The following is a 21,099-nucleotide window of genomic DNA, read 5'->3' on the forward strand; positions in this document are numbered from 1 at the left end:
GCAAAGCAGTTGAGGAAGATATCAGAATCAACAATTACTAATACAGGCAGGAGATGGCCCCCTCTGGAGCCCCAGGTCCAGAACCTGGCCTCCAAGGCCTTACAAAAGACCAGAAGAATTGGCACCTTCTTTTGGGGTGGGTGCTAGAGCAGAAAATGCTCGATCCTTATTTTCATTTTACTGTTGTGTTTGTATTTTGCACTTTATTTTGTCATTGTGCCTCGAATATTTTTATCAGAAAAAATGGGTATAAATTGCATAATAAATTAAACAGACTAGGTTGAGAAAGAGAGAGAGATCTGATCTAAAGGCACTCTGTGAACTTCCATACTTGAGGTTTCCTAATCCTGATCCTAATCTAATGTCCTCATTGCTGTACCATTGGGAATTCTTGGAACATTGGGATACTGTTATGTAATGAGCTTAGTATATTGCCAATCAAAATTATATGATTAAACAAGGTTTAAAAGTACAGCCAAGTAAAATGGTTGGGGGTGGGGAGGAAGAAGTACACATACCATTTTGTATGTTGGTTGAACATCTTGTAGAACATCACCATAAGTCTGACCAAGTGGCTTTGCATCAATAATAGGTGGCAAAAAATTCAAGTTTGTTATGTTTAAGATGGGTGGCTCTGGAATATTTGGTAAATCTTGAGTGGTATTCTGAAACAAATGTAATTCAATTTGGAATGAAAGGTGCTTTAATCTTAACCAGGAAATAAAGCAAAGGAAAAAAGGAGAGGAATTACATAATAAAAAATATTCTGCTGCATGGAGTTGAGAGATCCTGCTCAGCATTTCTGTATCCTCTTCCAAATTTTCAGTTCTATTTTTCTTTTCTTTCCCCCTTGTTTTCATTTATAGGCTCCTTGAAATGGGTCTATAGCAGCCAACTCACCACAGTCAACTCACGACAACCAATTCACCACAGTCACTTACCATGGTCAATTCACCATGAGACAACTCGTGGTGAGACAAGAGTTACACTAATTATATAGTAGGAATAATAGAATACAATCATTAAAGGAAGGATGCCAAAGGAGGCAGTGGTGGGATTCAAATATGTGAACAACCGGCTCTTTATGTGGATGCCGCTTCCGGAAGTCCATTCTGGGCCTGGGCAACAAAAAATTAGCTACCAGTTCTGCCAAAGTGGTGCGAACTGGCTGAATCCCACCACTGAAAGGAGGGACAAAATGAAATGTGAATGACAAAAATTAAAATAATGTTTTAATTATTTAAACAATTAAATTGAATTGTTGAATTGTCCTGCAGTGAGTTGTCCCATGGTGAATTGGTCACGGCGAGTTGCCCCATATACAGGTCTAGTTTTAAACTTCCATAGTAAACTATAGAAGCAATAGCATTTACACTTCGCTGCTTGCTTACTCTTGGAATATACTTGATAAAAAAATAATTCTCTTGAACAATTTTTTCAAGGATGGTAGGTAGTAGTCAGCATAGATTAACAGCACACTTATGGGCAATAGGAGGTGCTGAGATGAAGAACAAAATAGCTTGTTTGGAATTTATATTGATGGAACATCTCCACATTAGAATGCAGCCCTTTAGAAACCTTCTATCATATGTACACCTCTTCAGATTGCACCCTATTTCCATTAAGAAACAGATATCTTAGTTCTTTAACACTGCATAGTTGCAATTTGTTATTACCGTAGCAAGCGCTCTGGCCAGACCTTCAAATAATTGTATATAAGCAGAAAGTGTGTGTGGTCCAAAAATGGTGGACCCTCCTTCATATCGTTGAACCTACAAAGTGAAACATGAAGATCCATGAATTCATGACTGCTTCATAGTCCTAACAAAAAACTAAATTTTCTACAAACTGTAGCCATAAATCATTAATGCTACTATTTTTGTCTTAAGAATATTATCAGTTAATTACCTGATATTCTTCATAAGTAGTTATATAATGGGTGTAAATGCTGCACAATCCTGAAATTATAATATCCATTCCTGCTTTTCCTTGAATTTCAAATTCCTATGAAACAGAAGAGAAAGAAAGAAACAAAGAAACAAAGAAAGAAACAAAGAAAAGAAAGAAAAGAAATTCTAAATTCAAAGCATAGAGCATTTAATCACGTGTTCAAGTTTTATTACCATGGCTAGCAATTTAGAAAAAAAGGAAAATATGATAAATGTCAAAGATGCAGCCCTAAAATAATTAGAACAGACTATTTTTATTATGGTCATTGATCACAATAGCAAACAGAAACATGTTAAAATTTAATAGGAAAGCTGCTGGCAAATAAAACAGTCATGTATTAGAGCCTGGAAAAAAGAAATATTTTCCTTTCTGTTTAAATGAAAACTTGTAGATACTAAGCAAAGATACCAACATGTAAGGAACTAGTATTGAAAAGAATCAGGTATCCTAAGCTTTTCCCCATACTTAAACAGCAAAGAGGTCACATATTTGCCATATTTAAATTACTCTAAAATCTCCTGTTACCCAAGGGGATCAAATATAAATATAGTCAAGGCCCAATTATAAAACTGATTTATTGAACTGACCAAACAAGTCTTCTCAAGAAGAAGACAGTTATTTTCTTTCTCCTCTAGTCCACCCTATGGATTTAGTCATACTGATCACATAATTATGCTATATAGGTCTACTTGTAAACACTAGGGACTTAAGGCTATCACAATTGCACAAAAGGTTGCGAGGGCTTCTGAGCACTGATTAAAGAGCAGTGCAGTCAAGTGGGGTGGGACAATTCTAGGTTTGAAATATTTTGATGAATATATTTTGATGAAATATTTTGATGAATAGACCCAGAAAACAACAGACCTATCAGCCTGACCTCAATAACTGGGAAGATTCTGGAAAAGATAATCAAACAACGAATCAGCAAACACCTAGAGGCAAACAAAGTCATTACTAAAAGCCAACATGGGTTTGTCAAAAACAGATCATGCCAGATAAATCTTATTGCATTCTTTGACCAAGTGACAAAATTAGTGGATCAGAGGAATGCTGTGGATATAATTTACTTGGACTTCAGTAAGGCATCTGATAAAATAGATCACAACCTACTACTTGATAAGATAGAAAAATGTGGGTTGGACAGCATCACCACCAGATGGATCCATAGCTGGCTGACCGGCCGTACTCAGTGTGTGGTCCTCAATGGAACCACATCTACATGGAGGGAAGTGTGTAGTGGGGTGCCCCAGGGCTCTGTTCTGGGCCCAGTGCTCTTCAACATCTTCATCAATGATTTGGATGAGGGGATAGATGGGGAACTCATCAAATTTGCAGACAACACCAAGCTGGCAGGAATAGCCAACACTCCAGAAGACAGGTTTACGATACAGGAGGATTTGGATAGACTTGAACACTGGGCTCTATCTAACAAAATGAAATTCAATAGTGAAAAAAGTAAGGTTCTACATTTAGGCAAGAAAAACCAAATGTACAGGTATAGTATAGGGGGTACCTTGCTCAATAGTAGTAACTGTGAGAGGGACCTCGGAATCCTACTGGACAATCACTTAAATATGAGTCAGGAGTGTGCTGCAGCTGCCAAAAAGGCCAACACAGTGCTGGGCTGCATTAACAGAGGGATAGAATCAAGATCACGTGAAGTATTAATACCACTTTATAATGCCTTGGTAAGGCCACACTTGGAATACTGCATTCAGTTTTGGTCACCACGATGTAAAAAAGATGTTGAGACTTTAGAAAAAGTACAGAGAAGAGCAACAAAGATGATTAGGGGACTGGAGGCTAAAGCATATAAAGAAAGGCTGCTGGAATTGGGTATGTCTAGTTTAATGAAGAGAAGGATGAGGGGGGACATGATAGCAGTATTCCAATATCTCAGGGGCTGCCACAAAGAAGAGGGAGTCAAGCTACTTTCCAAAGTGCCTGAAGACAGGACAAGAAGCAATGGATGGAAACTGATAAAAGAGAGAAGCAACCTAGAACTAAGGAGAAACTTCCTGACAGTTAGAACAATTAACCAGTGGAACAACCTGCCTCCAGAAGTGGTGAATGCTCCAACACTGGAAGTTTTTAAGAAGAGACTGGACAGCCATTTGTGTGAAATGGTATAGCGTTTCCTGCCTGAGCAGGAGGTTGGACTAGATGAACTCCAAGGTCCCTTCCAACTTTATTATGATGATGATGATGATGATGTGCAGCACCCAAAATTTGCTGAGAAGGCAGCCAGAAGCAAACGGCTTAAGGTTATCAATACCATATATGTTCTCCTCTCCATTTGATTTTCTTGAGCATAACATAATACATCCCTGAATTAGAAAAAATTCAAAATTCTAAGAAGATATTCTAGAGAGCCAATAAGATAATATTTTAAGTTTCTAGAAAAAGAAGAGGAGAGCCCGGGTTCTAGGATTCTCCTAAGCACAGAAGCCAGTTAGATAATTTTAGGCAAGTTACTCCCTCTCAGCTGAATCAGCATCAAATTGTGAAAAAAGCCATGTGAATTAAAGAACAAAATTCATTGCATCATGCACTACAAGAACTTTGCCAAGCACAGTGTAAAACAAGCAAATCCTGCAACCAGTTACTGTCTAATGAAAACATCTTGCAATTCAATCCCTTCATCAGTCTTTAGATTCTAATCCCTAATAAGCAGAGCTCTGAAAATAAAAGGCTGCAGTGCTGTAATTTCATGCACAAGTCGTGGATTTGTGATGTTTGTGACCTGAGTGGGAGATTGCTTGCAATGCGATGTGAAGTAAGCACCTAAGTGGGAAAGGAAGCGGGAGAATTACCCGAAAGAACTAGGTAAAACAGGAGATAAGAACCAAGAGTTTATTCCTAGTATTTCCAAGAGTTTATTATTATTATAACAGCAAATAAATGTGGTCAATATTAATTTATTCCCAAAATAAACTTAAAAGAAATTATTTGCTTTCTTATCAAATGAACCATTTTTTTATCACAAAAAAGTATTGCCTCAGTTTAATTAAGTCTTGGGTATTAGACAATTATGAAGTCAAGGAGAAATTGAGGGGCCATAAAAAAGGAGAAATTAATTTAAACATCCATCTATTCTAAAGTTGAGAATAAATATATTTATTTATTCAATTTGTCTGGCCAGTCATAAGACAAATTAAAAACAAAAATTAAAAATGCACACAGCTGCCTTTTGAAATTCCTCAATAAACACATGAACATTTTTTTCCATGGGAGATTTTCGTCTCCAACTTCTTCCAAAGACAAAGCCTCTTTTATCAAGTTGAATGAGTCCTTTAAAAATTGCAAGTAAATTGTTCTACCACCAATATCTAATTCCTTTCTTATTCTAAAACTGCCAACTTACTTTTTTCACAGCTTCACGGACTCTTCGGCCAGCCATTGTCCTGTAAGACACATATACACACACACACAAAAGGAGGATCAGTTTCCATACCCTTCTAAAGGGCTATTGATTCTCAAAGAAGGTTGTTAAATTATTCTCTTTATGAAAAACTTATAATCACTGATATTTCTGAGCAAGAGAATACCAAAAGAGTTTCCTATCTGCTCTGTTGCAATGGAAATCTATGGAAACTAACCAAATAGTTGAGTCATGATTAACTTGTCACATTTTTTAAAAAAATTAGGGCTTAAACATGCTACTCAAGACTCAGTTAATTTAATGGGACTTTCACCCCCCAAAAATGGTGGATTGCATCTTAATCACCTTAAATTAGCTCAAGAATATTGTAATGTCAATAACTGACTTTATTCTTTGTTAATTTTATAGTACATAGATAGAGTATATGTGGGTTTCAGTTTCCTGAATTTCCATCTATCACACTAATTCTGACTGGTCTTGACTGTGTTTCTATATTTCCCACTCCAGAACTAGCTTTTCCTAAATAAAGCTGCTTTCTTTTTCTAAGCTAACCATAAAATACCAAGTATGTCTAGAAATGATCTTATAAAGACAGAATATAAATTCATACGTAAACTCTCCTGGAAGAGCCACGATGGCTGCAGATCCAATGGTAAACATCTGGATATCAATTATATTGGACTGCCACGGGTAAGGCTTGGTAAGCTTAAGCAATTCAAGAAGAAAGGGGAAATCTTAGATCAGCCTTTATATTACATAATGTCATCAATAATAAAACCACATTTACTCTCCTTTATCACTCAAGGACCTTGTGAAAGATTAGAAGTGGGTGGGCAAAGTGAGCACAAGGAACTCTCAGACCAACCCCTAGAATTGATTCCTTACTGTTTTCCAGCAGAAACCTTTGGAAATATGGTATGATACACAAATCCTTTGTTAGATTTAGCAATCCCAGATAAACCTAGAATCCCAAATTCCTGAAACTTCAAACAATAAACTAAAATATCTCCACTATTTCACTGATGTCATGAAGTTTCTACTTTGTTGTTGCTGTTGTTGTTGTTGTTGTTGTTGTGCCTTCCATTTCCCAAATGATGATAATGATGACAGCCTTGTGCCCAAAAAAATTAGACAATAGCAACAGGAAGAGATGAGTATTTTGCCAATATTCGGCTTATTCTGGAGCCAATCAAGTGGCTAAACTGATAGCATTGTTGCTGCCATTGAGGGTGGGGGTAGGGTTTTTAAAAGTTTTATTATGTGTTGGATTTTTTATTTTTTTAAATATTGTAAGCTACCCAGAGTCATCTATGGATGGCTATATAAATTTTTTAAACAAACAAACAAACAAACAAAGCGAATGAATGAATAAATGAATGAATGAATGAATGAATGAATGAATGAATGAATGAATGAATGAATTCTGAACAACCCTGCTTTTGGCTTTAATATAACATTCCAACATTTTGCACTGGTTACGAAGTAGAATGCAAAACTCGCATCTTGTGAAGCATAATATTTTTTATGCTTGGCTTTGCTCTCTTCTGCATCCTCCTCAGAAGTGAATTCTGTATAGAAAGATGATAACAGAAGACTATAAGGAACCAAATGCTTCAAAGGAGATGGCATTGCCTCTTTCCTTTTTTGTTTGTTTGTTTGCTTGCTTGCTTGCTTGCTTGCTTGCACATATTTATATAATCACCTACATTACAGGTTCTGGATAACTCACATCCATAAAATAATAAATACCTGTAAAATGTCAGAACAAATAAACACTAATTAAGCAGCACTATGTTGACCAACCCAACAGCCATGCACCACCCGGTAAGTGCATCCATTGTAACATATGAATCACTCTATTATATTGGATTCCGTTGGTTACTAAGCAGGCAGTTGCATTCAGCACCAGCTGCAGCATCTGAATTTCTCCAAGGATAACCTTCAGGTAAAAGCAAATTGCAGACGTCACCTGAAAATGTCATATTTTAACCAAGAGAATAAAGGATGAGGTATAGATTGCAATGGTCTAGAAAAGGTTGCACTAGTGAATCAACAAAACAAGCAGACTCTCCTGGCCATAACTGCCACTTGCTACTCAAAAAAGAGCTGCAAGTCTAGAAAGTGGTTCAAATAATTGTGTATCCATTTATGGCAATGCCTCCATCCAAGGTTAAATATAGAACTATCTAAAAATCTATGAACCAAAAGTAGTTTCACCACTTCTCTGGCTTAGGGAGCTCTGCCCGCAGCCTGGAGTTCAATCCTGACAAGACTCAGTGCTCGAGGTCGACTTAGCTTTCCAGCCTTCCAAAGTCAGTAAAATGAGGACTCAAGTTGCTGGGAGCAATATGTTGACATTTTTACTGTACTCAGAGAGTACAGTAAACCCCCTGGACCATAGACCGATAACGGACCACGGCCTGCTAGGAACCCAGCCACACAAGTGAAAGAAGGTTCATCTGCACACAGGCAGGATCTACAGTAGGTAGCATGTGAAACCCCGGTCCATGGAAAAAATGTCTTCCACGAAACCGGTAGCTGGTGCCAAAAAGGTTAGGGACCCACTGCTGTAAAGCACTATGGAATGGTATATAAGTCTAAGTGCTGTTGCTATTGCTATAGTCTGTAGTGGAGATATACAGCTAGATATCATCATCAATGTATTGCTGATAATCCATCTGGAACCAACTGATGATTTTTCTTCACATAGACCAGTAGAGACAGTATTTCTAAATGAGTTGCTAAATTTGTGTGAGTTGTTTCACATCAAGCTCTCAAAAATTGTGATTAAAGTTCAGCAATTTTGGCAACTCCAAATACTTTTTGATACAGTACTGTACTTTTTTCTGTATATCTGTTTTATCTACCATGGATTTGTGTTCCATTCCTTTTCTCCCCATCCCTCCCCCCAACATTCTTGCTTTGGTCTTCAACAATAAAATCAAATAAATACATTCAAAAATAGCCTAAGGATAAGATGTCCAACAATTTTCCACCAAGACTTGAAGATGAGCCTGAAGGACAAAAAGGGGATTGGCATCAGATTTCCAATCTCCTGCAATGGTTTGCTACGTGCCTCCCATAATATTTCTCTCTGGCCATCACTACATCAGTCTTTTCCTACTATCCAGTCTTCAGATCATGCTACCTCCTATCCAAGCCATCTAGCTTACAGCTATTCCTGTTTAATGAGCCATGGGATATGCCTTAGGTTCTCTGTCTCCCTTCCCATTCCAAGTCCCCTGATGCCCAAAATCCTCCCCTCAGAAAAGGCAAATGTTATTGCCTTTGTGACATGAAGTGTATCATCAAACCTATTAAACAGTAGGAAATATTGTGAACCTTTTATGATCTTTCCCTGAACAATACATCTGAGCAAGGACTGCACTTCTTGCTGCTGCTGGGCAATGAATATAATCTGTGATGCAATAATTGGTTTAACCTAATGAGTTTGTTTCTCCCAGTAAGATCTAATGGTTCATACCTCTCCTATGGGAAGTAGAATAGGCTTAGGTTTGTGGCATTCTATCGATTCATTAGATGGTTGAACAAGGAAAGCATCACGGACAGCATCCCAGAATGGGTGGCCTTCAGTGGTGCCTGTTAAAAAAAAATGTGGAATAGTAGAAAGTTTTCTACCATTTTAAAATACATTATTGAATTAATATATAATATTTAAGAACATCTAACTGCCATTTTTTTAAAGAAGAATCAGTTTGGTGAAGTAGTGAAAAACAGGAAGCTGGGAGACTGTGACTGTGCCGTAAGATGAATTTCGACCAGTCTCTCTCTCTCATCCCTAGGAAAAAGATCATGGGAAACCACTTCTGAAAATGTTGATCAAAAAACCCCCATAGGAACCTGTCCTTGTAGTTGCCATGAATCAAGACTAACATAAAAGCACACACATTTTGCTTACTTTTATTTTGTTTTTTGGGGGGAAAAAAGACAGTATAATTTATACGAGGGCAATTTGGAAATAAATCTCTGGTTATCAATGACAGACACTTGCAGACACAGAACTTTTATTATACACGTTATAAAACTACAACATTACATTACTTTTCGACATAATCACCATTCAAATTGAGGCACTTGTCATAATGTCTTACAAGTTTTGAAATTCCTTAGTAGTAGTTGCTCAGCGCCAAATCTGGGCTATAGGGGGAATGATCAAAAACATCCCAATGGAACTGCTACAAAAGTTTTTGGGTGCGTCTAGCGATGTGTGGGCGAGCATTACTGTGAACCAACACCACACCGGAAGTGGCGCTGTAGAAAATCCCACCAAATGTGAAGATGCCAAAGGAGTACTGCTAGTGAAGTTCATGGAGTTTGTTTCTACCATCAATTCAGAAGTCTACTGTGAAATGTTACGAAAATTCAGATGAGTCATCCATAACAAGCGTCGGGGCATGCTGACTTCTGGTGTGGTGTTGGTTCACAATAATGCTCGCCTGCACATAGCTAGACGTACCCAAGAACTTTTGAAACAGTTCCGTTAGGATGTTTTTGATCACCCCCCCCCCTATAGCCCAGATTTGGTACCCAGCGACTACTGCTAAGGAATTTCAAACCTTGTAAGATGTTATGACAAATGCCTCAGTTTGAATGGTGATTATGCCTAAAAAGTAATGTAATGTTGTAGTTTTGTAATGTGTATAATAAAAGTTCTATATCTGCAAGTGTCTGTCATTGATAATCAAACAGGGATTTATTTCCAAATTACCCTCATACAACCTATAATTGTCAAGAGGCATTTAACTGATTTCTAGTTTCAGTACTTTTGCCTTTTAACAAACAAATGAGAAACTCATCTAAAAATGTTTACGAGTATAAATCATTTGTTTTGATTGATGGTGAGGACTGATTGTAAAGTTAAGGATGCCTAATATTCACAGCAATCTTTTTTTTTTTTAGAAGTTGCAGGTGTGAGAAAGATTGTGGGAGCCTAGGAAAGGAATAAAAGAGGGAGTAGAATTCCAATCAACAGATAATGGGCAAGACAGTTTATCTCATAAATAGCAACCTAGCCCAGCTGGCAGGAAATCTGGGAGCAGATTTCTTAATGACCTCCTTATGAATGAGGATTGGAAATTCCTCTTACAAATTCCAAGAATATTTATGGATACCCAGATTAGCAGTATATATGCTTTATTATAATTTGTATAGTTTTGCTATCTTGAACTTCTCTAGATCAATGGGACTTGGCTTGATGATTAATTAATGAAATCCTCAAGTAACTAATTAAATAAACTTCAGTGCAGAAATACAACATAAGCAATAATAACATTCAGATAACTGGAACATGGTTTGTTTTCAGTAACTTTGCTGATATGCCAAACCATTGACCATTTTTAATATTATGTATTAATTTTAATCTTTAAGCCATGTATTCATTGATTATTTTATTTCATTTCATGTTGTTTTGTTTCTATCTTGTGTCCTTTGCACAATGGTGATAGAAAGCTCTGAAACTACCTTATTGAACAATGTTTTACTACCTGGTAAAACCAGGGAAGGAAAGCAGCAGGTCTTATTCTACCTAGAAGTAAATTGAAAAATGCTACTGATAAGCTAGGGGGAACCCCTTCTGAGCCTCATCTTTGCCCACACTTGCTATGCCCTCTCTTATCTGACTCTTCCCCAAGCAGCATCTCTTCACCCTGTGCCCCAAGGTCTTTCCCTCATACCATATATAGAAATCTGAATAACAAAAAGATTTGCAAGTTTCCCAAATTTGTCAGAATCTATTGGTTTGTATTGCAGGGTCAAGGCAGAATGTACACCTTTAAAAAATATTATTAGATTTACCTTTATTTTTTTTATCAACTCAAGACAGTGTACATGTCTAATGCTCTTATTTTTCCCACAATAACAATCTTGTGAAATGCACTGAGCTTAAAGAGTGCAATTGGTCCAAAGTCAACTTTGGTTCTGTGAGGCCTACAACTCACAGTCTCCTCATTTCTAGCCCAGCACCTTAGCCACTTCCCCAATCTGGCTCTCCAAATTTGTCTTTCGGACTCAACTGCTCTGCAGAATGTGGTGGCTGAGAATTTGAAAAGCTGCAGTCCCAAAACATACGCAGACTAGATTGTGGAATGCTGTGTAACAGAAAGAGTAATAGTAATGAATAAAATCTGTCGATATTTTTTTCTACTTGCCTTGAGTAAAATTGAACATTCCTGGTCCATCTATGGTACCTGCAGCAAAGCTGTATCCCAAGGCTGGTTTACATGTTTTACCCTTTGGAAAAACAATGTAAAGAGTTAAGGTCTACATTGTAAATAGTTTTGTATTGTTACCATCTGCCTAGAACAGGGGTCTTCAAACTTGGCCCTTTCATGACTTGTGGACTTCAACTCCCAGAATTCCTCAGCCAGCAAGCCTGGCTGAGGAATTCTGGGAATTGAAGTCCACAAGTCATAAAAGGGCCAGGTTTGAAGACCCCTGGCCTAGAACATCACCATGGAGGTACACTACCGTGTGTGTAGAGTTGAGCTGAACAGTGACATTACTCATGTCCACCCATCGATGAACCGAACTGATGGGACCATCAATTTCTTTTGAGGCCTTCATATATATTTCCTGAAATACAAATGGGAACCAATCATCACTCAAATATGATGTTTTTATTACTGCGTGTGAGCACATATATATCGTTCAAGTGTGGATCTGTATGTGTGAATATGTAGTAGGGAAGTTCTGAATTTCTGAAGTGCAACTCCCGACATGTAAGTGGAAGCTACTATAATTTGCAGTTCAACAATGGGCATCATTTCTTCAACAAGTCTAGTAGGCTGGAGAAACATGAAATCCTGAGGTAGAAATAGCTGCTGCGAAGATCTTACCCTGACAGAAGGGTAAAACTCTTTATCACAGGAGAAATATTTTGTTTTTCCCCAATATAGCTCATACACCCAATGTATCTTATTAGTTAGGAAGTGAGAACTCTAACCAAAAAAGGTTAGAAAAAAAGCTATGATATGTGTCAACTTCTTCCTATCCCTAATGGGCATTTTAATTGGAGGTGATGGGAGTTGTAGTTGTAATAATGAAAGAATAGTTTGTATCCTTCCTGAATCTTACTATAAATTTGAACAAAATTTAGGTCCAAGGCCTCATAGGAAAGGGAGGCAAAGTTAATACAGATGCCTAAAGATAACTTTTCTTAGTGTCTGTCAGGTGCCATGCAGCAATGAATCGTTATATTGAACATGATTTATCTATCTTATCTATCTATCCAGTGCTTTTTTTGTCCTAGAATGCACCGGAACAGAGTTCCAGCACCTTTTTTTGACAGATTTTCCAAGTTTTAAAAGTAACTTTTAAAAATTTGATGTTTGGTCCACATGGACTTGAATTTCCCTGCCAAGCATAGCAGGTTGGCAGCAAAATCATTAAATTGATGCATGCAGGCTGCTTGTGTGTCGGGTCCGATGCATGCATACTTCGTCTGCGCTGGTTGTGATGGCGTTCCTTGGTTTGTGGCACTGCTCGGCTTGTGATTGGTCATGCGCTGGTTGTGATGGCGTTCCTTGGTTTGTGGCACTGCTCGGCTTGTGATTGGTCATGTGCTGAGTGCTTACTGCAGGCGGCGACCGTTATGTTTCTTTATGTGTTGGTGTGTGTTCGTGATTACGTGTGAAAGGTAAATAATTTCTTTATTTTAAAAAAACATTGGTGAATTGAAAATTTTTTTTAATTTTTAGTGTAAAAGTGTAACCCCCAAATTTAAAAATGAAAAAAAATACTAATTACTTCTCAACCACCGGTCCTGCTAAGAACTGAATATATATTTTTTTAAATAAAAGATTAACAAGATGTGAGTTCCGGCACCTTTTTTCTTACAAAAAAAGCACTGTACCTGCCTATCTACCTATTTATCTATCTATCATCTTTGTGTATTTGTATAAGTAAAGTTTTTTAACAGAAAAATATTTCATTTAAAGGGAAAGTTGGCATGTTATAAGAAAGTGACAATCTCTAGCATCTGTATTTTCCTAGAATGCTTTTTAGGAAATTATAGGCTTTTTTAGGAATATTATATTTTCTTAGAATGCTTTCCTGGAAAATATAAATGCTGATGCATCTAGCATCTATATTTTTCTAGAATGTTAAGATTTTAGACTCACCTTTGCACTTGAGTAGATTTGACTCCCAATTATTTGTGTGCTCTGAAACATGTCTTTCCCAGGACCTGTAGCAATGCACATCTTAGCCTAAATTGGATTTCAGAACAACAAATTAGAAAGGAAAAGATATGCGGTTGACCAGCCTTTACCTCTGCATCTACTCATTTCCCTTCCATCTTTATCCCCTCAATTCTGAGTTCCAATTATAAACCTCTTTCAAGTTCCCTTTAACTTGCCACTAATCAAGCAGCAGATCAGAACGAGTTTGGTGTAACGGTTAAGGCACCAGGTTAGAAACCAGGCATCCATGAGTTCTAGTTCCAATTTAGGCATAAAGCCATTTGGTATAAAGCCATAAAGTCTTGGTCCAATCATTTTCTCTCAGCCCTAGTAAGGAGGCAATGGCAAACCTCGTCTAAAAAAACTTGCCAAGAAAACTGTGGGACTTGTCCAGGCAGTGTCTGAGAATGACTGAACAGAAGCAAAATAAAATCAGTAGCATATTTTACATAGGTCTAATAATCCAGTTTGTTTGTTTTTTAGATTAAACACCCTTACTGAGCACTACAACATGATATGTGCCAAAGTATTATATGCAGTAATAATTGATCAACTCCAGTATTCAATAAGTTCATGGGAAATATGGTAATGTAGTTATGCAGCAAATAAATAAAGTAGTTCAGTCCAGTCTTTCAACTGATAGAAATGATAATTAGTGGAATTAGTAGAATTTTACTGAAGAAAAATTTCTATTAACTCTGGACTGATTTAAAAAAATAAAATAAAAAAAATTAAATGGGCAGCCTATTGATATGGTGGGTTTTATTTCCAAGAAGGATATGAAGAAGAAACCTATTTTCAGGAATGCTCCATTGGGTCCTGTAGATTAGTTTCTCTACTGAACATCAGAAGAAATGGGTTGAACACCAAGATCCCTATCAACCATATCATTCTGTTGTTAGAACTAGGATAGGTATCAAACACAAATGGGGACCTAGAATTTTCCTGCAACGATTTAATTCTCAAATGGCTTCTTCAAAACAATGGGCCACTCCTGAGAATGAGAAAGGCCAAGCAAGGTTGACTAGCTCAGCATCACGATCACTTTATTTCATGAAGAGAAGGACTAGGGGTGACATGATAGCAGTGTTCCAATATCTCAGGGATTGTCACAAAGAAGAGGGAGTCAAGCTATTCTTCAAAGTGCCTGAAGGTAGGACAAGAAGCAATGGATGGAAACTAATCAAAGAAAGATCAAACCTAGAACTAAGGAGAAACTTCCTGACAGTTAGAACAATTAACCAGTGGAACAACCTGCCACCAGAAGTTGTGAATGCTCCATCACTGGAAGTTTTTAAGAAGAGATTGGACAGCCATTTGTCTGAAATGGTATAGGGCTTCCTGTCTGAGCAGGGGGTTGGACTAGATAGAACACCTCAAAGGTCCCTTCCAATTCTATTATTGTTATTGTTATTTTGTCAGAAGAAGTGATTAATGATGAATTTGTGAAGGCATGTGGAATAATGTGTCATTTAGCAGGTAGTCCTTGACTTAGGACCACAATTGAGCCCAAAATTTCTGTTGCTAAGTGAAACATTTGTTAAGTGACTTTTGCCCCATTTTATAGCCTTTTGTCACACAGTTGTTAAGTGAATCGCTGTAGTTATCAAATTAATAATATGGTTGTTAAGTGAATCTGGCATCCCCACTGATGTTGCTTGTCATAAAAGGTGATCACATGACCCCAGGACACTGCAACACCTACATTACACCTACATTAACTCAGAAGATTTTAAAGATTAAAGTACAATTGATAAATTAACAGAAAAACTAGAAAAACATTTTGAAACTTTATATGACAACTGCAGTGAAATTATGTGCTTAAGATTGGAAAGGTCTGACATTGCCCATAATGGAGGAATGGTCGGTGAAGATATAAAACTTGCAGAAGTGAACAAATTGCCTTGTTTGGTTGCAGAAAGACAATATTTATATTTATGGTTAACTGGAACCCTTTATAAACTTCTTGCATCAACTAGAAAAAAACTGCACCTCTGATTTGTGGTTTTGATGATTAGAAAAAAAAATAGAAAAAAGTGAGCTTTTTTTATAACCAGAGAGTAAGAGATAACTTTATAATTATACTTGTATTTTCTACAAAGGAAATCGGACGTTTCTTCTTTTTTTCTGCACTTCTTTTTTTTTTCTCTCTCTCTCTCTCTCGCACAGATGAGGCCAAGCCAGGCAAGGCCAGCCAGACTGGGGGTGGCCTGACTGCGGTGCTGCCGCCATGGGGTGAGGTGAGATGAGGCAGGTGGCGGGGCAGGAGTGGTCTGGCCGTCACTGCCAACCAATGAAATACAATTGCTGCCAGGCATCATCACTAGTCCTGCATGCTCACCACCTTCTGTTCGTGCACCTGGGAGCGCCTGGCCTGGCTGGGGTGGCTTGGGACCAAGGCAACGGGAGCCAGCCCCTTGCCATCTCCAGGACGGCCTGATGGGCCAGATCTAAACCCATCACTGGCTGGATCTGGCCTGTGGGCCTTGAGTTTGACATATCTGATCCTGAGAATTTCAAAGAGTAATTTATTAAGTAAATTATCCTGGAACCAAAACAATCAATAGCTCACTTCAAAATACAGTGTTGATAGAGTTGATAGTCTTGTTTTTTTTTCATCCTAAGAATCTCTGGCCTCTGGTTAGTGGTGGGATTCAAATATGTGAACAACTGGTTCTCTGTGTGGATGCCACTTCCTGAGGTCCATTCTGGGCCTGGGCAACAAAAAAATAGCTACCAGTCCCGCCAAAGTGGTGCGAACTAGCTGAATCCCAGCACTGCCTCTAGTATATAAAATGCCTGAGATATATAAAACTCTGCATACAGTAATTTCAACTACAAAACCCACTAACTTTTGATCCAGATCTAATACTTACCCCACCTATAACGCAGTAATTTGCCATGTTTTCACATGGCTCTCCAGTGTTGATGCAGTGTGGACCTTTTGTATTTGGAGACACATCACCCAAATTAGAAGACATAAAAGCTGCTACAAAGGGACCCTGAAAGAGGAAGAAAGTCATATCAGTGATTCCCACTGATCCCACAATATTTGTAGCTCAGAATAATTGGCATTTGACGATTGGCAAGTGTGGCATCATGAAAGAAGCTCTATTCTTTATAAGTGCATACAGGGTTGATGTATGTAGAAAATGTGTTGGGATTGGCTTGCAACACCACACCTAACTTCATGCAAATGTTTTTTTACAAACACATGCTAACCTGCAGACATTACCACAAAAAATCATCCTCAAGTCTAACGTAAGAAATTTAAATCTGTGCATTCTTCTTGATAGCATATATGATTTATAATACAGATAATTCTCAACTTACAACCATTTGTTTAGTGACTGTTCAAAGTTACAACAGCACCCAAAAATAACTTATATCCATTCTTCACACTTACAACCGTTGCAGCGTCCCCATGATCACATGATCAATATTGGGACACTTGGCAACTGCTTCATATTTAGGACGGTTGTCCTGGGGTCATGTGTTTTATTTTGTGACCTTCTGTACAAGCAAAGTCAATGGGCAAGCCAGATTCGCTTAACAATTGTGTTGCTAACTTAACAACTGCAGTGATTCACTTAACAATTGTAGTAAGAAAAGTTGTAAAATGGGGAAAAATTCACTTAACAACTGTCTCAGCAATAGAAATTTTGGACTCAACTGTGGTTGTAATTTGAGGACTACCTGTAGTCCATTCCATAGACCAGGGGTAGGCAACCTTGGCTCTTTTATAATTTGTGGACTTCAGCTCATTCTGGGAGTTGAAGTCCATGAGTCATAAAAGAACCAAGGTTGCCTACCCCTGCCCTAGACTAAAACAGCATAACAATATTTAAGCAGGTTTCACCAAACAGATTCTTATCAATATGACCTTTAATGAGACCTGACATTTACTGCAATACTTTAAGTGTCTCCCACATTCAAGTAATATTCTGCACTTTTAGATTTTGTGAGTAGTCACATGGAAATGAAAGTTTGCTTTCTTGTATTTATTTAATTTCATTTCCACTGCCATGCTTTATTATTATGTTTCATCGCACAGTCAACCAGATGTAGAAGGGCTGACACAACTTACTATGCTTTATACAATGATGCACATTAATTGTTCTTACCTTCCCTGGAAGGTATCCTTCATTCTTCTCTTGTTCAAAGAGATAAGCTGCATAGCCAACATTGTCACTATTAACCAGAATGTTGCTGTTGTTCATACTGACAGGATGAATGGCAAACCAGCTTGTAAAAAAATAAAAAAGGGAAGGCTGTTAGGAAAGTACTTACTTACTTACTTACTCGTATGCCACCTATTTCCAGCTAACCATATATGATTCAACACATCCTATCCCAAAATCGAGTCTGTCTGTCTATCTATTTATCTATCTTTAGTACATTTAGTTTTATTTATTTATTATTAAATTTATTTGCTACACATCTCAGAGTTTGAGGTGGCTCCGAGCAGCTTACAATGTGATAAAATATGCAAATATGCAAATAACTATAAATATAAAAACAGGTTAAAATTACAAACAGTTCAAACAATCTCAAAACCCTGGGTTTAGAGTGGAGAGATGCGCTGGTGCCTTTTGTATTACTGCACCAACCATTTCCAACCAACAGCTTCTACTTCAGGATTCCAAGCCAATTGTCATAGCCAGATTTTAAAGCTTTCCCTAAAAGTTAAAAGAGAGGAGGACAGATCTCATCTCCTGTGATTAGTAAATCTGCCATACATGCCACATGCCCCACCTGTATAATGTACAGCATGCTTCTGCATTCTTCTGTATGAACCAGAAGAGAATATATTTTATAAATTAAATAGAGTCAGGAAATTTATTTTATTTTTTGAAGCACAGGAGGGATGAAGTGGAATGAAATTTTATTGGGAGTTGCAGACAATGGAGCAGTGATGGAAATGCCTATCTCTGAGGCACTCTCCAATGACAATCCTACAGGGTTGCGACCTGGAGATCATTCACCCATTGATTGCTGACATCTGGTTGGATGGATAGATCAATGACAAAAGAAATGGTTTCTTAGATAGCTTAGATAAGAGTCATATAGGACTTTAAAGCAGAGTTCCCCAACCTTTTGGGGTGGGTGGCCCAGAGCAGGGGGGGGGAGAAGAGATGACTTTGTAAGTGGGGGTGAATACATGCGTGTGTGCATGCACAAACACATATTGCTCAAGTGAATGGGACCGCCAATGCCCACAATGCTTGTGCAAATGGGGCCACCAACCCTCCCGATGCTTGCACAAATGAGGCCACCAACGCCCACAATGCTCATGCGAGTGAGACTACCAGTGCCTACAACGCTCACATTAATGGGGCTGCCAACGCCTGCAATGCTTGTGCAGGTGGGGCTGCCAATGCCCATGATGCTCATGCGAGAGGCCACCAGTGCCCACAATGCTCACATGAATGGGGCAGCCAATGCCTGTGATGCTCATGCGGGTGGGGCTGCCAGTGCCCATGATGCTCACACAAATGGGGCCGCCAACGCCCGTGACTCTCATGCGAATGGGGCCAACGCCTATGATGCTTGTGGCAACATTCACACAAGTGGGGCTACAAACACCCACGACACTTTCAGCGACGCTCATGCAAGTGGAACTGTAAGCACATAGCAACACAGCAGCCAGCCACTCACACATCCCGGGGGCCAATGGGCAGCAGCCTGGTAGTGGGCCATGACCCACAGATTGGGGACCCCTGCTTTAAAGATGACAACCAACATCATAGATCTCATCCAGAAGACCATTGGCAAACAATGGAGCTCCTGCAGTGGAAAGATCACTCAAATATATTTGGGCATCCATCACTGCCTGGGACACAGGATTTGGCATCAGCTGCAGCTTCCAGATATTCTTCAAGGGCAGCCCCATTTAGAGTACATTATAGTAATCCAACTTGGATGTGATTAGGGCATGATAGCTTTCAGATTCAGCTATCCTTATTATTTTTGAAAAAAACATTAAGCAACACCTTAATGCTAAAAGAAACCCAAGGTTAAATATAACACTTTATGAAAAGTAATGAAGGCAAATATATGTGTCCCAGGATAATGATGTGAAATCGAATTTGGGTCAGTCATCAGGACCAGAGATTTACTCTTCTGAGCTTTTGGGCTCATCCTGAAGCCCATATTCAGGGAATTTCTCTACTGGAATATGTGCTTTGGGTTACAGGGTTGGGACTTGAGTCGTGTTTATGTGGTGCTTTTCTATTGGCTGATTGATGTGTTGATAGCTGGTGACTGGCTGTTATTTCCTTGGCTGCCAAGCCATTGACTCCTAAGTACTTAATAAGCTGATGGTAATTCAGCACTCCTGTTAATTGGCAAGGCTTCAATCACTTCCCTGGCTATCTTTGTATGTGAAAGGCCAATGATCTTAACTGCTGCAAAGTTAAATGTGTGACCTTGTTCATTGCAATGTGAGGCTACCAATGAGTTTGGGTCTCATCATCTATCTGCTCGCTTGTGTTCTTAACAGTCTGGTGGTTAGCTTTATGAACATTTTGCATGAACATTTTTTTTGTTTTGTTTTTAAACAGATGAAAATCACCCTTCTAAAGCTCTATTCTTGAAATGGAAGCTGCTAGAATGCAGACTGCTAGTAAGCGGTCAGTGATTAATAACCAGCAGAAATATATGTTTAACCTGTCTCCCAACAAGCTATACTTCCAATACAACGGAGTAGGGTCTTATTCTCTTTTCTTTGCTCTTCACCACACAAATCAGCATCTCTCAACTTTTTTCCCCTTACCCATCCATTTTCCTTTGACTTCAACTTCAGCAGACAATGCATGAAATAGGATAAAGGTGAAGAACTTAAAAAAAGAAGGCCAAGGTTCAAGGCTACCTTTGGCCATTCAAGTTCACCTGTATGTTTGAGCCAGTCACTCTCTCTGCTTTATCCCAACCTACCCACTATACCAGCCATTATGAGCAATTATATATGTAGGCTGTAACAGCCCTGATGGGAATAAAATGAACCAATACAGTCTGCTTGGGATGGCTTCTTTCCTGTTTTCAAAGGAGTTCTTACCTAAACATTCCAATCTCTTGGCCATTTTTTGCAACCATTTTCAGCACCGTCATTTCTTTGTCTGTATTTGATGAATACCTGGAAAAGATGGAGGAAGTGGGGGGAGGAAGGAGAAAAGAGAGACTTTTATAGCAACTAGAACAGAGCTTCTCAGTCTTAGCAACTTTTAAGATTTGTGGACTTCAACTCCCAGAATTCCTCACTGGCATGAAGAATTCAATATTCTCAGCATTCAATATTCTGAGCACTCAAAATTTATTCTCAGCATTATCAACATCCTTAGCAACATCAACATTAAAGCTTCCTGGACATTCACATATGTACCACTTTTACCTATATACACACTCTTAATGTCATGGAAGTTTTACTGCAGACAGACCTTGTCAAGTATGTGTCAATTTTCATGTATATGTTGATTCTAGTTGTTCACTTAATGATCCATGTTGCTTTACTGTTATAATTTATAATTTCTATTATGTCATTATTATACCATGGATGTTCTGTTGTCTGTA

The 21,099-nt window shown here is 38.3% G+C and overlaps 1 protein-coding gene across 1 annotated transcript in view; it reads right to left on the reverse strand.

The window, feature by feature from the left end:
* ASAH2 (N-acylsphingosine amidohydrolase 2) overlaps window positions 1-21,099 on the reverse strand; it is a 48,851-nt gene that overhangs the window by 8,903 nt on the left and 18,849 nt on the right. The window contains exons 7-18 of the mRNA XM_039335961.1: window positions 20,588-20,665; window positions 17,655-17,775; window positions 16,407-16,532; window positions 13,471-13,557; window positions 11,819-11,923; window positions 11,500-11,581; window positions 8,817-8,932; window positions 5,943-6,037; window positions 5,315-5,354; window positions 1,909-2,004; window positions 1,677-1,772; window positions 519-665 (exon numbers count right to left, since the gene is read on the reverse strand). Coding sequence (XP_039191895.1) covers window positions 519-665; window positions 1,677-1,772; window positions 1,909-2,004; window positions 5,315-5,354; window positions 5,943-6,037; window positions 8,817-8,932; window positions 11,500-11,581; window positions 11,819-11,923; window positions 13,471-13,557; window positions 16,407-16,532; window positions 17,655-17,775; window positions 20,588-20,665 — 1,189 coding nt within the window. The remainder of the gene's footprint in view (window positions 1-518; window positions 666-1,676; window positions 1,773-1,908; window positions 2,005-5,314; window positions 5,355-5,942; window positions 6,038-8,816; window positions 8,933-11,499; window positions 11,582-11,818; window positions 11,924-13,470; window positions 13,558-16,406; window positions 16,533-17,654; window positions 17,776-20,587; window positions 20,666-21,099) is intronic.

Source organism: Crotalus tigris, unplaced genomic scaffold (assembly GCF_016545835.1).
Source record: "Crotalus tigris isolate CLP2741 ecotype Arizona unplaced genomic scaffold, ASM1654583v1 scf7180000017663.5292952, whole genome shotgun sequence".
Taxonomy (NCBI): domain Eukaryota; kingdom Metazoa; phylum Chordata; class Lepidosauria; order Squamata; family Viperidae; genus Crotalus; species Crotalus tigris.